This window comes from Brachionichthys hirsutus, chromosome 17, assembly GCF_040956055.1.
Source record: "Brachionichthys hirsutus isolate HB-005 chromosome 17, CSIRO-AGI_Bhir_v1, whole genome shotgun sequence".
Classification (NCBI taxonomy): domain Eukaryota; kingdom Metazoa; phylum Chordata; class Actinopteri; order Lophiiformes; family Brachionichthyidae; genus Brachionichthys; species Brachionichthys hirsutus.
In genome coordinates, this window is record NC_090913.1 from 4,635,437 (window position 1) to 4,650,027 (window position 14,591).

General features: G+C 46.2%; 1 protein-coding gene across 1 annotated transcript in view; it reads right to left on the reverse strand.

Moving 5' to 3' along the window:
• Positions 1-533: 533 nt before the first annotated feature.
• crebbpa (CREB binding protein a) overlaps positions 534-14,591 on the reverse strand; it is a 32,389-nt gene continuing 18,331 nt past the window's right edge. Inside the window, exons 14-31 of the mRNA XM_068750884.1 lie at positions 13,152-13,445; positions 12,705-12,875; positions 12,291-12,459; positions 11,708-11,826; positions 11,346-11,585; positions 10,797-10,885; positions 10,079-10,159; positions 9,591-9,647; positions 8,931-9,008; positions 8,764-8,831; positions 8,504-8,654; positions 7,789-7,935; positions 7,565-7,678; positions 6,014-6,179; positions 4,793-4,960; positions 4,521-4,682; positions 4,117-4,398; positions 534-3,874 (exon numbers count right to left, since the gene is read on the reverse strand). Coding sequence (XP_068606985.1) covers positions 1,691-3,874; positions 4,117-4,398; positions 4,521-4,682; positions 4,793-4,960; positions 6,014-6,179; positions 7,565-7,678; positions 7,789-7,935; positions 8,504-8,654; positions 8,764-8,831; positions 8,931-9,008; positions 9,591-9,647; positions 10,079-10,159; positions 10,797-10,885; positions 11,346-11,585; positions 11,708-11,826; positions 12,291-12,459; positions 12,705-12,875; positions 13,152-13,445 — 4,740 coding nt within the window. The 3' untranslated portion in view covers positions 534-1,690. The remainder of the gene's footprint in view (positions 3,875-4,116; positions 4,399-4,520; positions 4,683-4,792; positions 4,961-6,013; positions 6,180-7,564; positions 7,679-7,788; positions 7,936-8,503; positions 8,655-8,763; positions 8,832-8,930; positions 9,009-9,590; positions 9,648-10,078; positions 10,160-10,796; positions 10,886-11,345; positions 11,586-11,707; positions 11,827-12,290; positions 12,460-12,704; positions 12,876-13,151; positions 13,446-14,591) is intronic.

The window sequence follows — 14,591 nt, forward strand, 5'->3', positions numbered from 1 at the left end:
TCAACAGTATCGTGTTTGCTTCCGGTCACGTGTCAAAAACAGTTCAAAACATTCATAATTTAATACGAAGCTTCGAGATGAGGGAACCAATTTGATGAAAGGCTAATCAATAGTATTAAAGGCAATCGAGATTTTGACTACGTTGATAATTTTAAAATAGAAAAGTAATTCCTTAATAATAATTTAATACATTTTATGCTTGATTAATTTTCAGTCTACTCTGAACCACATCCGGGTCACCGGTGAAGCCCTTTCAGCATCCTGCATCGCAACAGATCTCACAGCCTCAAATTGTAATTTACTTCACTTACCTAAATGTTCAAATTGTGTAAATTCGGGGCAGGAAATAAAATACTCTTCTGACTTGAGATGATTCTAGTTCTACTTCCAGCCGACTTCGCTGCAGATCAAACAAAGGTCGAGCTGAAAGTAACAAACACCAACAGGAATCATCTCAGTCAGCGAAGCGCTGGAGTTCTTCACGTTTTATCTAGCAATATGGCGTATAAGAAAGAAATGAGTCTTTAGCCAGTTTATACAGTTATTTAATTCTCTTATATTTATAGTATTTTAATAACTTGATACAATAGGAGACAAAGTAAATACCCATAATTCAAGTTTCTGTGAGAGGAATGAGGCTCGATCACATTTAGAATTCTTCAAGGTGATTCTCAAATGTGTGCCTCATCTCTAAATAGAACACATCTTAGTGTGAATCGTCGAGGGGGAGGGGGGGGGGGGGGGGTCAACCGAGATGTGGCCCACAACCGGCGATCCTTCCACCTCAGCTTAGGGGGCTGGTCTCTTTCGCACTCACTAAACAAAAACATTTCTACACCTGTAGGACAGACTTTCCAAATTCCAGACCAATGAGATATCGGATGCAGTCCTTGTTGTCTGGTTTAAACCAATCAGAGCTGGAGTTGCTTTAGTGACAGGGAGGGGTCGTGTGTCTGTGTGTGTGTGTTCATGTGCACCTGCATACATGTTTTTTTTTTTTTTTTATATACACACACAACCCGATGCAGTCCATTTCCTATTTTAATACAACCGAGTGCTCTTCATACACACAAAGAGGAGGAGAACGGTCCCTGAAACACAACGCCTTAATGTAATGGTGCAACACTAAATTACAATTGCCAGGAATAAGAGATTGAGAAAAGAACAAAAACCTGGCCCAATTCCCAAAGTAGTTTTACAAAAAAAAATGCTTTAAATTTATTTTGAAAAGGTACAAAATAAAAAGATATGAATATGAATCAATTGTACATTTTCTTTAAAAAATAAAAAAAACAACCCAAAACAAAAGAAGAATGAAGGCATGAATTCATGCCAAAAAACGAGCCAAAGGTTTGAGTACTGAAAATCATTGGTCTGAACCAAAAATAAAATGCTCTTTGTGTGATTTCAATTTCACTGAAGCAACTTGTAAATCCCTCAACATCTTAAGAAGCGCCCACCCCCTTCGGTTTAGGAAACAATTACATTCCCTAGAAATTTAGCCTTTCTTTTTTTTTTCCAAAACAAATTTTCTTTTTTCTTTATTTTCTTTTTTTAACAATTGAAACTTTTCACATGTCAGTACAAAAACCATTCTCAACCTTAGAAAGAATAAACAAAGCCCTCTAATGGGACTGAGAGTTTAAGGAAGAGGAGTGGGAGGACGACTGTTCAGGTCCCAGCAGAAACGCTACAAACCCTCCACAAACTTCTCCAGAGTGTCCCCTGTAGCATCTACTGCCATCCCCAAGTCACTGTTCAGCCCCGCTCTGTTGGGCGGGTTCAGCTGTGGAAGCATAGCGCTCTGTTCTGGCGTCCCCAAATGTCCCTGGTCCAGGGACCCTGCCAGTGGGCCCCCAAGTCCAGGGCGCGGGGAACCTGCGTGCGGTGGATGCGGGTGTTGGGGCGAGGGCTGGGATTGACTCTGGACTTGTGGAGAGGGACTGGAATGTGGCCGCTGCTGCTGGGGTTGTTGCGAGGGTGGGCAGGGGGACTGGACCGGTGCGGGGGAGCGGACCTGGTTGTTTAGGGCATTAGCTAGTGAGGGCTGGCCAGCCAGCAGATGGGGGGTTTGGGGGCTCATGGGGCTGGGCTGGGCAGGAGAGCCCATCTGCTGCTGCTGCTGCTGCTGGAGGATTCGCTGGTGCAGTATGTTCTGGGTTGCGTCCATCCCCATGCCAGGCTGGCCCATCTGAGCCATGGGTGGGAGTTGTCCCAAGGACCCCCCCGCCGCCGCCGCTGCCGCACCCGCTTGCATGGCTATCTGCTGCTGTTGCTGCATGCGGAGCTGAGAGTACGTCGATGCTGTGCCCTGGGCCGGAGCAGGAAACGGGCCAGGATGACTCTGAGGCATCGCTGCCTGTTGTTGTTGTTGTTGCTGTTGTTGTTGTTGTCTTAGCAGTTGTCGTCGATAGAGCTCCTGAATCTGTGGATTGGCGTTGTGTCCTGCATTCATCAGTTGCCCTTGAGCCCCTAATGCAGCAATGCCTTGCCCAGAAGGCTGCTGGGCGGACTGGGGGGGCATCCCCGGCCTCTGCACTGCCCCCCCCGGCATCCCCATGGGCTGCATCGTTGGCATGCCAGGCTGCGGCTGCTGCTGCTGCGGTTGGTTGGCGTGGTACTTTGCGGTTCGCTGCTTAATGAAAGCAGCCATAAGCTGAGGGTTGGATTTGAGAATGTTGAGAACTTGCTGCTGTTGCTGGGGGGAGCTTGGAGACTTGAGGGTCCGGAGAAGGTCCTGCAAGGCTTTGGGGGCAATTGCACCGGGTCTCTGGGGCGTCTGCGGCCGTGCACCAGGCTGCTGAGGGATCAGCATCCTCTGAGTCTGCTGCGGTTGCTGCCCCGGGGGCATCATGGCCCTCTGCATGGTCACGGCCTGCTGTGGGGCCTGGCCCGGTGGCGGCGTCTGCGTCGTCTGCATGGGTCCCGGCGCTCCGGGCCACTGTCCCGGGGCCATGCCTGCTTGCATGACCTGCGGACCCCGGGGTCCCGGCACCATCTGCATCGGAGGCTGCATCGGTCCCGTCACGCGCTGCTGCGGCTGCTGCGGCTGCTGCGGCTGCTGCGGGTTCACGGGTAAGCCGTTCAAGTTAACGCGGTAGTTCTGCTGGGCCTGTGCCATCATCTCGATGTGCCGCGCCATTTTGACTGCGGCGAGGGGAGGCGGCGGCTGCTGCTGCTGCAGCTGCTGAGGCTGCTGGGGGGACTGGGAGAGGGGAGACTGCTGCTGGTGCAGCGGGGAGACTTGGGGGCCAGGCTTGCCCTGAGACACCGGCGCTTGAGGCTGGACAGCGCGAGGCGTGTTGGGGAAAGAAGGAGACGCGACACCTGCCGAGGTGGGCGGCTGATTTGAGGGTGGCTGCTGGGGCGCTTGGGGCGTGCTGGGAGCAGCCGAGGCGGGCGGAGACGGCAACGGCACGGTTCTGCCTTGCATGGTGGCCATCCGTCTCCTCATCAACTGGGCTTGCTGGAGCCGGTGCTGCAGCTGCTGCTGGTGGAGCTTGTGCTTGATGTTGAGGCAGAACGGGACGGGACACTTGTTCTCCTGGCAGTGCTTCGCGTGGTAACAGCACAAGGCGATGAGCTGCTTGCACACGGGGCAGCCGCCGTTGGTCTTGCGCTTGCAGCCCTTGGTGTGCTGCACCACCCGCTTCATCTTCTGGCAAGACGGCAAGGAGCAGTTGGCGTTGCGACACTGACACGCGTGGACCAGAGACTGGATGCAGCGCTGGATGCTCAAGCGCCGGCTCTCCTGCGGGCTCTTCGAAGCCTCGCCGCTCTGGCCGTTGCTGTCGTCATCCAGGCCGAGACCCCACTTCACCATCGGGTGCTCGTGTCCCTTTATGTTGTAACAACTAATGCACAGATCAAAGTCCTGTAGAAGAAGGCAGGTGAGGAATTAAAACGAGCATGACCCAAATTGATCCGTCCACATTTTTCTAGATGCACTCCCTCTTAAGAATGAAGACAAATGACGGAATCCATAAGCACCATTTGTGCTCACCTGACTTGCATTCACCATTACCCCCTTTCAACACAGCGCAACTGAACGGCTATTGTAGAACGTTATCCTCTCGTAAGAACATGCAGCTCACTCTAAGTCCAAGTGAAACCCACCTCGCACACAGTGCAGTGCCAGCGGGTCTCTACGTGGTGCTTGCACTCATTGCAGGTGTACACGAAGCGGTCCTGTCCCTGGTTGTGCAGCTCGACCAGCATGCACATGGTGCTCCACTTGCATCTCCTGAGGGAGCTGAACTCCCAGTGCTTGTCCCTGGCCAGCGTGAGGAACGCGTCGCGACCGTCCATCAGGTCACAGGAAAGCAGCGGGTCAGGGTCGACGATGGGCGGCAGCGTATTGGCCATGGGACCAGAGTGGAGGTGGATCACGAAGAATACCTTTCATGGAGCAAGAGAGATATTCAGACGAGACGAAAGACGAAAGACATCCCTTCATTCTCCACCGAAATGCTCGGGAAGTTCCTGGTTACTTTAAAAAGCTTAAACTAAAAATGTCAGACCTCTTTATGCTTCTCCATAGAGGCGTACAACTTCTGGGACAAGTCATTGGCTACATTCAGCATCCCAGACTTCTTCTTATTGGCTCGGCTCACGCTGCTTTTGTTTTTACTGGCCTTCTTATTGTTCTTCTTCTTTGCATTTTTGCTGTCGCCCGGTGTTCCCTGTGTTAGATATACGATAAGAACACAGCTCGTTTGATCACATATTCTCACTGTGTCGATTGATGACAGCGTAAACCAGGAAGTGAATCTATTGTAGGCAGTGTCTGAACCTCAGGTGTTTCCGAAGCTGCTGTGTTCTCCTCCTTCTTCCTCTCCTCTTCCTCCTGCTCCAGTTCCTTGATGCTCTCCTCCAGCACATTGGGCCAGAAGTCGCCTTCGAAGTAAGGCAGCTCATTAGCGCTGCTTAGACGGTCCTCGGTCGCTTGCTTGAAGATGTCCTGAGAAAAGGGCGTAAAACATGGAGGGCAGGATAAAAACACCAATACACTCGTTCTCTGTAATAAAACATGAATGTTTGCCCGATAGTATATAAAACATAGCACTCAGTATTCACAAAGTAATCAAACAAACTGGGATTACAAGGACATCATTACAAACGATTCATTGACAAAGATACATAACATTTGCATAAGTGACATTTTATCTATGATTAATTCACTGCTGCTGACAGTATTAACTTATAATTTATAGTATGCACCAGCTACTTTCTTCTTAAGAGCCTTATATGTAAAGGCTGCCTGTGTTCCTGTGCATGTGTGTGTGTGCTGAGCAGAGAAGGTGACGCGAGGGGGCAGAAGAGCAAAATTACCCGAGGTATTTCATCAATCAATGAGAGAAACCGGCTTCTTTATTGAATTTCTAACAGCAATTGAGCTTAAGAAACGGAATCAATTGATAAAATTGCAAAATCACAAAAGATGGAAAATGGTCGTATCAGACAGAGGGACAACCGAGACGCTGATGGTCGGTGAATAACTTGTTTATGTCCACCTTTGATGGAATTGATAATGTAGTCCGATGTTAATTCAGTGAAATAGTTGTTTGGAGTAGCATACGGTAATTACTTTTGTGTGAAATTGTTAGATTTATTTCCCGACGTATGTTGGTTTATACTTACTGGGGGAATTTTTATGGCGACTCGTATCAATTATGTTTGCGTTAATGCAATGTTTAACATTTATTTTGTGTGATTTATATGTGTTATATATTATTTGAGAAAAGAAAGGAGGTAAAAATGTCATTCCATCTCATGAGTTCACAATTCGTCAAGGAATTTAAGAATTATTACTTCCATGCACTTATTTGTTTTACCAAATAAAGGGTTTTATTTTACTCGGTTAGAAGAGAACAAAAATTGACTTTAAACACAGATTACCGAAAAGAAAATTAAAAAAACTTGACTGAATAATTTCAGTGGTGTGATAATTCTAAAATGTTTGAATGCTATTGCCCTGATACTCCTAAAGCTTTGAATAAAGAGAAGAGGCTACCTTGTAGTCATGCAGAATCCTCTCTGCGAAGGCCTTGTCCAGCATCTTTTTGTACCACTCCTGTAGTCTCTTGGGCTTTGGGATTTTCTGGTCAGGAGGATGGCAGTGGAAGATGTAGTCGTCTCCTTCGCTGGGTGGGCATGCCCAGATGTGGCCCTGAGCATATCTGCGGGTATACAGGAACCAAAAATACAGTACACATGTTCAAATCCTACAATGACAAAAACATATTTTCAGTAGCCCAATAAAGAGTTAAAATGCTTCCACATTTCACTGCACTTTAATTTAAATAAGGGAAGAAGAAAACACCAACCCATCCAAAACAACCTTTATTGGAACAGACACACACAGTAAGAAATAGTCAAAAGAGTCGGTTGTAGACGTGTGGAAAATCTGAGGACAGTTCAGAGGCTGAACCCGTTTCTAAAATATGTGGGACCGCAGAAGACAGGAGGCAACGAGGAACACTGTGGAAGTCGGAGAGAGTCAGGCAGCTCACACTCGTACAGAGAATGTCGCGGGAGTTCAGGGAGAAAGTGTTGCACTCGGGAGAAAAGACTACAGAGATGAAGGAGAGGATGAACCTCCCCTTCGCTACGACCCGCAGAGCACTCTGGAAGCATTTGAGACAAATGTTGTACATAGTTATAGAATTGTAAATAGTTATTTTGCCATCAATAACCTTCTCTCGGTGTTGTTTTAGAGACGGTTGAGTTTCTGCTCTTTAAAAAAAAAAAATCAAAAAAATCTCTGTTTTGAGTTAAAACAAATTCTGTGTGTGAAACCAGCCCATCTTCTACGATAACTTAAGAACAGAAACAGGCACAATCAAACTTTTTTCCGAGATGAAAGATGATCTTTCTTTTGGTCGTTTGTGTTTCCATAGTCGATGCTCTAAAGTGAAAACGGCTTGTGGCCAATGAGTTAGTTTTCTTTGTACATTTGTGCATAAAGAAAATGATAACCTTAAGCAAATCAGATTAAATGTTATAAAAAATAAATTTCTCATACTTTAACATGTTCATTAGGATCTACATTTCCTGTTCAATGATTTTCACAATATTTAGTAATTACTTTATAATTAGTAATAATCAACTTATAGAAGAATACTTCATAGAAAATAAAGAAGAATTATTTAATGTGGTCAACTCAAATAAATAAATTAAAAAAAAACTCAGAGAATGTAGGTCTGGAGACCTACATTCAGTTTGGACTGCAAGATTGGGTGGACTTTGCTACAGTAATAATTATGAATGCAGTACAGACAATATAATTTCTATACACCGTCTACTTAAGTGCACGCTGAATAAGTACAAATCATAACATTAACCTGATGTTATTAACATTAAATACGGTCTGAGCCAAACGACTCACAATCATCATTTCAACTTCCCACACCAGGCACCAGAAGCTAAAGGCTCTGTACTCCTTCTGGAATCAGCCGAACAAAGTGGAGTAAGCCTGAACGTGTCAAACTCGATCGCTTGAAATGACTGACATTACACATTTGTGAGAGAAGCAGTAGAAAGCAGGTTGAAGAATAAGGCTTACCCAAGCTTTTTGACGTATTCTAGATAGCCAATGAGTATCTCGTGGTACACTGCCGTTCGTAGAATCCGAGGTCTGAAGAAATGAATACTATCGAGGTAGGATATATAGACCCGTCTGTGTAGGCAGAGAGAGAGAGAACATCTGATCAATATCACCAATAAAAAGAACCTGAAGCGCTACCTGTCTGTCGCCATAACCTTTATACAATACTGGACTTTACACACCTCGTGTTGGGGAACGTGCACTCAGAGCCGTACTCCTGCACGTGCATGCCGAAGAAGCAAACGTCGACACCGTCAATCTCCTCAAAGGCAAAGAGCGCTTTGGTTCTATAGGGATAGGTCTCAGGCATTTCACCAGTGTCCACGAACCTGTCACGATGAAGACAAACCCCATGATGAAAGAAGACTTTCATATTTTAAAGACAATTACAAGGCATGCTGCCATTAATATATTAACATTAAAAACCATGAAACCATGCAATAATCTCACAAGTGTAAATGACAACAGTTTTAAACATACGCTTCGACTCTGAGAACAAAGGCTGATCGAATAAAAACATATCATTTGCTGAATTGCAAATCAGGGAGGGTGTTTTCTCCATCTTGCCAAACATGCAGCTTCCACAATCTCCCTGAATGAGTAGAAAAGCTTTGTGGAGTAACATTTAACGTTGTTTGGAGGAACAATAAAGACAGGCTGAAACCAAACAAAAGCCCCGCTAGTGCACCTGCTAGTCAAGAAGGGCGCTATTTGGTTGCCTGCAACATTCCTTCCTGCCTCATCCTCACCGTAGACTCGCTGTTTGCTCATTTATTTGGTAAAGGTTATTTTGGTTGAAGAATCAGAAATGAAAACCAATTTTAACACCAGTAAATTCTGAACCTGTTTCATCGAGATGAAAATCTAATTTCAGACGTTTGCCCCCGATAATCTTACCTGGTTTTCATGCCTGGTTTAACTTCAACGGTTTTATCAGAGCTTGCAACCACTCGCACAAACACCTCTCCAGCCTCTGGGTGGTTCTGTCTCTTCAGGAATTTATTCACACGGTCTTCTATGTACATTCCCAGTCGTGTGGACTGCAAGCCTGCAGAGTAAAGACACACAGGAGAAATACTTATAATCTTTAATATTTCCCGGATTAAAAATGAAAAGTCACACTTTCAGATATTTAAATGTACCAAAAGGCAACTAACGTTTTGCAGAGAACTTGTTTTCCTTCCGTGTTTTTCCACTCTTCTTTAAACAGTTCTCACAGACGAACCTGGGCAAACAAACAGAAAAAAAAAAACTTTAACTTGAAGACACAGAAATAAATTAAAAACTAAAGAATAACTATTGATCGTAGATGTTGATCGCTCACCCAGATGCCCAAATAACCTCGTAGTGCAAGACGCATATCTGGTGCATCTTTCGTCCACAGTCTTTACATTCAACAAACCTAACAAGAAGAGAAGGAAATAAATACACTACCTAACAGTTTCTAAGAGAGTTGGAATATGGCCATGATAAGAAAGCCATCAGTACTAGAAAAAGAACAGCTTTGAATGCACTCAGACATGGTGAATCACTTGCTTTGACTTGCATAAATGTTGATATATTAAGTAAGAGGGCAGCTAAGAACTAACAAATTCTTAGCAAGGTCATCTTTATTATTTACATTATTATTTACTTCCATGTCACAATTAGACAACATGAAAGGAAACCACTACATATACCGGTAAAAGAAAGAACGGCCGATATTCTGTGAAGTCACGACACAAAGAGTTGAGCTCCTGCCAGTAAGTGGTGCTGCAGAGTTGACAAAAGGGTTTAAGGAAACCAAAGTGATTGATAAGAGCATAAGACAGAATATGCAGGTGCACGAAGAGCACAAGCACCACAAGCAAAGGCAGACGAGGAAGGAAGGAAAATAAATTCTAAAACGTGCTAAAAACAAAAACAGTTAACTAGCTTCTGGAAAGAAGAATGAGAATATGCAGTATTTCTCACTGAAACGCTTGTAAAGGTTTGTTCCACTTACGGTTCAGGGTCGAGGACGTCGTTCTTCTTACGGTCAAACTGGTCTTTTGAGATCATCCTGAAAATCAGAAAATAAGCAAAAGAAGGTGCAGAGAAAAAAACAGGACATTTCTCATTAGGGTTCCATTTTGTGTGAGAGCTATAATATTACTGGTTTACTGGTACTCAAAATGACTCGTACATCATTTAATATCTAAAGACATTAATTAAGACACAGAAAAAAAAATCTAATTAAACATTTTGCGACTATTAACTCCTGACACCTAGATTTTTGGATAAATATCATGCAAGCAAGCCAAACAGGGAGATCTCGCTTGCAGCTGAAGACTTTCAGCGGTTGCCATTCTTCAGATAAGCTGCTGCTGTGACGGGAATGGTTCAAACTTGTGAGGGACTATAACATTGGCGCTTCACAAACAATTTGACAAGCGCCAATAAAACGGAGGAAATCACTCAAGAGTGGGTTAATCAATAGGCATGAAGACTTACGTCTGTGGCTGCGCAGGATCGTCTCCTAAGGTCACACTCTCGCCCTGGATCTCATTGAAGCACTTCTCACAGAAGTGGTACCTACAAAAATAGACATCTAACATTCACCAAGTCGAACTCTAGATGTAGAACAACAGTAATTCGGGGCCACAGAGTAAGCGTAGCTCATTCTACACTTTGTCTTCACGCATTCATTCATCTTCTGAACCACTTTGTCCGTTACCGGGTCGCAGGCTGTACTGAGTCGGGGGGGGGGGGGGGGGGGGGTACACCCTGGACAAGCCGCCAGTTCATCACAGGGCCACACACACAGAAAACTCACGCCTATGGACAATTTAGTGTATCCAGTTCACCTACATTACATGTTTTTGGTGGTGGGAGAAAGAACCCGGAGAGAACCCACGCAGACGCACTGCAGAACCACTGCAACCACCCTTTGTCTTTGAAGAATAAATTCATCGTCTCTCCAAAACATGTTCCCATATAAAATGACTGGTGCTAGCATCACAACAGGCCCTGCTAAGGCATGGAGGCCCAGTTCCCAGGATGCAGGAGATGCATAATACAGTTACAACAGCTGCATTTATTGCACATCAGGAAGTAACCGATGAGTAACGTGTACAACATCTTAAGATTTGGGCGACTGTAATTTTATATGCTGTGGAGTTTACCGTCAGCTGTAACTGTAAAGCCGATCTATCCAAACAAATGTGGGTACCTGTTCTGGTAGCTGTAGTACGTGCCTCCAGTTGGAATGGTGCAGAGCTGCTTGCCGTAGCAACAGAGGGTTTGGGGGGAGAACTCGTACTGCGGACAAGTACGAGGACAGAGGTGCATTAAAGTATTTTACAAACTCAGTTTAATAGAAAACATCATATGTTAATGCTGAATTTGTTTTGACAGCTGTGTTTTTGCCCCTGACATCAAGGCTTTTTCTCTCTTTTATTCCCTTTGGTCAGCTATGAAACAGACCGGGTCATTGTTTTTATGTTGCTGCCACCCAGATTCATCATTCGAGTGATCCCGGGGATTCCTGCTGAATGCATTTACACCCATAACAGGGTGTAAATGCACAGTGTGTGTGTGCGTGCGCTGTGTGTTGCATGCACTTGACAATAAAGGATTCTTCTTGCGCAGGGACTTGTTTGCATTGACTTTGTATATAAACTTGTCACTAGTGGCCCAAAAGCAACAACAAAAAAAAAACTCCCCAGTGTGAAAGCAGCTTTATAATGACATTAACTCCGCCCCCCCCACTTCATCTCACCTTCCTCCCACAGCAGTATCCCAAGCCCTGCATGACTGGATCGATCTCTGACTCAAACACTTCAGCCAGCTTGGAGCAAAACTTGTAGACGCGAGACGTTTTGCGGTTGTAAAGCCATGCGTTGTTGAACATCTGCCAGACATCATCTACATACTGCCAAGGCTCCTGGTATTGGCCCGTGTCCAGCTTACGCTTTATCGTTGACAGATCTATTGGGTTCTTAATGATGTCAAAGTAGTCCTGGTGAAAGAAAGACAAAAAAACGCATTGGAGACATTTAAACGTAGCTGAATTATGCACGTTTAATAATAATAAAAAAAAGCCTTATGTTTTCAGAACACAAATGCGTATCTGCTACTTACTGGGATACACAGGACTGTGGGGTCTACTGGCATTCTGAAGGGCAGCGACTCAGGGTCCTGCCTGTAAAGAGACTCCAGGGTAGGCATGAGAGCCTGCCGCAACTCCTCTGGCTTGAAGACTGTGGAGTACAGAATGGAAGAACACGGTAACTGTAGGCGATTGATGAAAAAAAGAAAGGCCACGAGAACATTCGCGCTAAACAAGCGAACAAGAAGACGAAGAACGGAGGGCAGGCAACATTAAATTCAACAACAGATAGGTCAGTATAGAATGTCGAGTTGTCCAAAGAGAATTTTGTGATCTGTATTTAATTATATGTTTCCACAAAGCTAATGTTTTAACAAAAGAAACACAAGAACACAACATTCCATGCTTGTAAATTTGTCAATTAATCTTACAACCACAGTAGCTAGTTTTCAAGTGGGTATCGTGATTTGTCATGTTTATCTTGCAAATTGATACACAGCCTGAACATTACATCGACGTCAGGGACAAGTCATTTCCCGACTTAAATTCAAACAGCCTCACAGTCGGTAGAGGCACCAAGAACAACTTTTATTCATCCTTTAGGATCAGACTCACTTTTCCTCCGTGACTGAGAGGGGGACGAGCAGGGTGTGCCGTTGGTTCCACCCTCTTCCTCTTCTTTGGGTTCGGTCTTCATTTCCGGCTTTTTCTCATCAACCTCCATTTGTTCGAGCTTTTCATCTGGCTCCTCCTTCACCAGTGCTGACGTGGAGTCATCCTCAATCTATGGGCCAAAAAAAAAAACCAGAAGAATGTGTTCCTCGTCATTAGCTGAAGGTTGAGTTGGTTTGTTCCTCGGAATTCTCATGCAGTTGACGATCCAATATTCCGCTTAAATTTAAGATTGAATGTAATAAGAGGGACTCAAGTGTGGAGCTATTTGAAATGCAGCAATGGCTCAACAGCAGCGTTCGTCGTCAAATCGACAAATTAAACGCTCAAAAATATTTGGCCGCAGCTTCAACCAACCTCCATCTTGGGCTCTTTTTTGCCACCAGCTTCTTCAAACTCATGCCGTGCCTCCGATTTGACTTCCTGGTTCGGAAGGTCTGCTCCGAAATGCTGCGAGTGGAGGTCGGCGCTGGCAGCCGACGCTGGCGTTGGAGCACGATTATCCAGACTGGCCCCCGATTGAGATAGCTGAAAAAGAGAACAGAGGGAGAGCGGCTGAGGTCGAGATGGACAGTGAGAACGCGCGAGGGACCGGGAGGAAGTTCTCTCTCATTTTTGCCATGCATAGCTGAAGCCACTGCACAAATGAACACCACCTTTATTGATTTCATTGATCCTAACAACACTGTGGCCTGTCAGGCAGAAAGTCAGATGTGGATGGGTGGGGGTGGGGGGGGGGGGGTACACGGCAGTTAGAGGGATGGGAGAAGTCAGCGGAGGGCATGCGGAGGGTCTCGGTCTCACCGGCGTGGTAGGGGGTTGTGGCGGGGTTTGCGTCTGCGCTGCTGCAAGATGATCCACCTGGGATTGGGGCTGGGCGGGGCGGGGCGGGGTGGCTCCCGGGGTTGGGGCAGGCCCAATGAGGGTGGGGGTGGCGCTGCGGCTGGAGGGCTTTGGGTGCAGCAGGTTAGTGACCCCTCCAGCCGTGGAGGCAGCAGGAGGAGGAGGCGTGGAGCGCAAGGGGGTTTGAGAGGAGGCTAGCTGAGGGCCCAGCGAGGGGCCAAGCGCATTCATGGGGAGGTTAGCACTCTGCTGCTGCTGAGAGGAGGACACACAAACGCCCAAATACACGAGATACCACAAAACACACACACACATACAGTCAACGGTCCAAACAGACAAACTCATCACCACACATTTAGTTAGCGAGCACCCTGTGATCGGTACGAGCAGAATTTAACAGCAGTTGGTCAAAGTCATTTGAGTTCACTTATAGCATCCGTCTCATGAGTCGCATTGGGAACGCCCTCGGCTCACTCTCACCTGACGCTCCTATTGCATTCTGCCTGCCAGGAATGTCTGGGGGGGGGGGGGGCAGGCCACTATGAAGAGGCCCGACCCTCGCGGTCCGACATTCAAAGACCTCTTCTTGCAACGAGCAGACGTTCCCTTTGTCCCGTTAACCGTCTCCTCGTGATCTATCTGAACTGCCCACTGACGAAAGCAATAAACTCTTGTCATCGTGCGCTTCGCTCCCGGCACATTGTCGTTATCGATCCATCACTATCTGTGGGAAGTAGCAATAGTTCGGCAGCCAGCCTAGCCGAGTGGCAACGCTCAACCTCACAGCAGCAACACCTGAAAGCTGCAGAATGTCCAGTACAAGTCAGTCCAGCTTGTTGTCTCACCAGGAATTAGATGGGGCCCTGGTTCATGAGCAACCCAATAGATGATCTGGTAGAGAGGGCGGCTGGTGACTCAGACGGTGTGTCAGAATTCTCATGACAGGAGGTGGCTCATCTTCTACAGATCTGGTAAGATCACCATGCAGTAACCGGAAGTAGAAGCCGAGGGGACCTCAACAATGGAAATAAGTTGCCTAAAGTGAAGAGGGGAAACAATGCACGCGCCTCTGCTGCATTGTGTGTGTCCGGGCAGTAGATTCACCTCGACCTGAAGGATGCGCATGTTCACATCCCAAGACACCCTCCAGGTCGAGGACACATTACGAGTATCGACTTTGCTCCTTCGCTCTTTCAATAAGCCCGAGAGTATTTCTGAAATGCAGAGACGTGACTGTGGGACTGTGTCCGAGTGTCGACGCAGACACACGATCAGGCTCAAAAGAAATTCTCTTTCAGTGTTACGGTTCACTGATCTTGGTTTTCACTCACTGGCATTTAAAGATCAATCAATCTGAATCCGAGTGCTCGCTCATTGAATCAATGAGGATTTTCAGCCGAC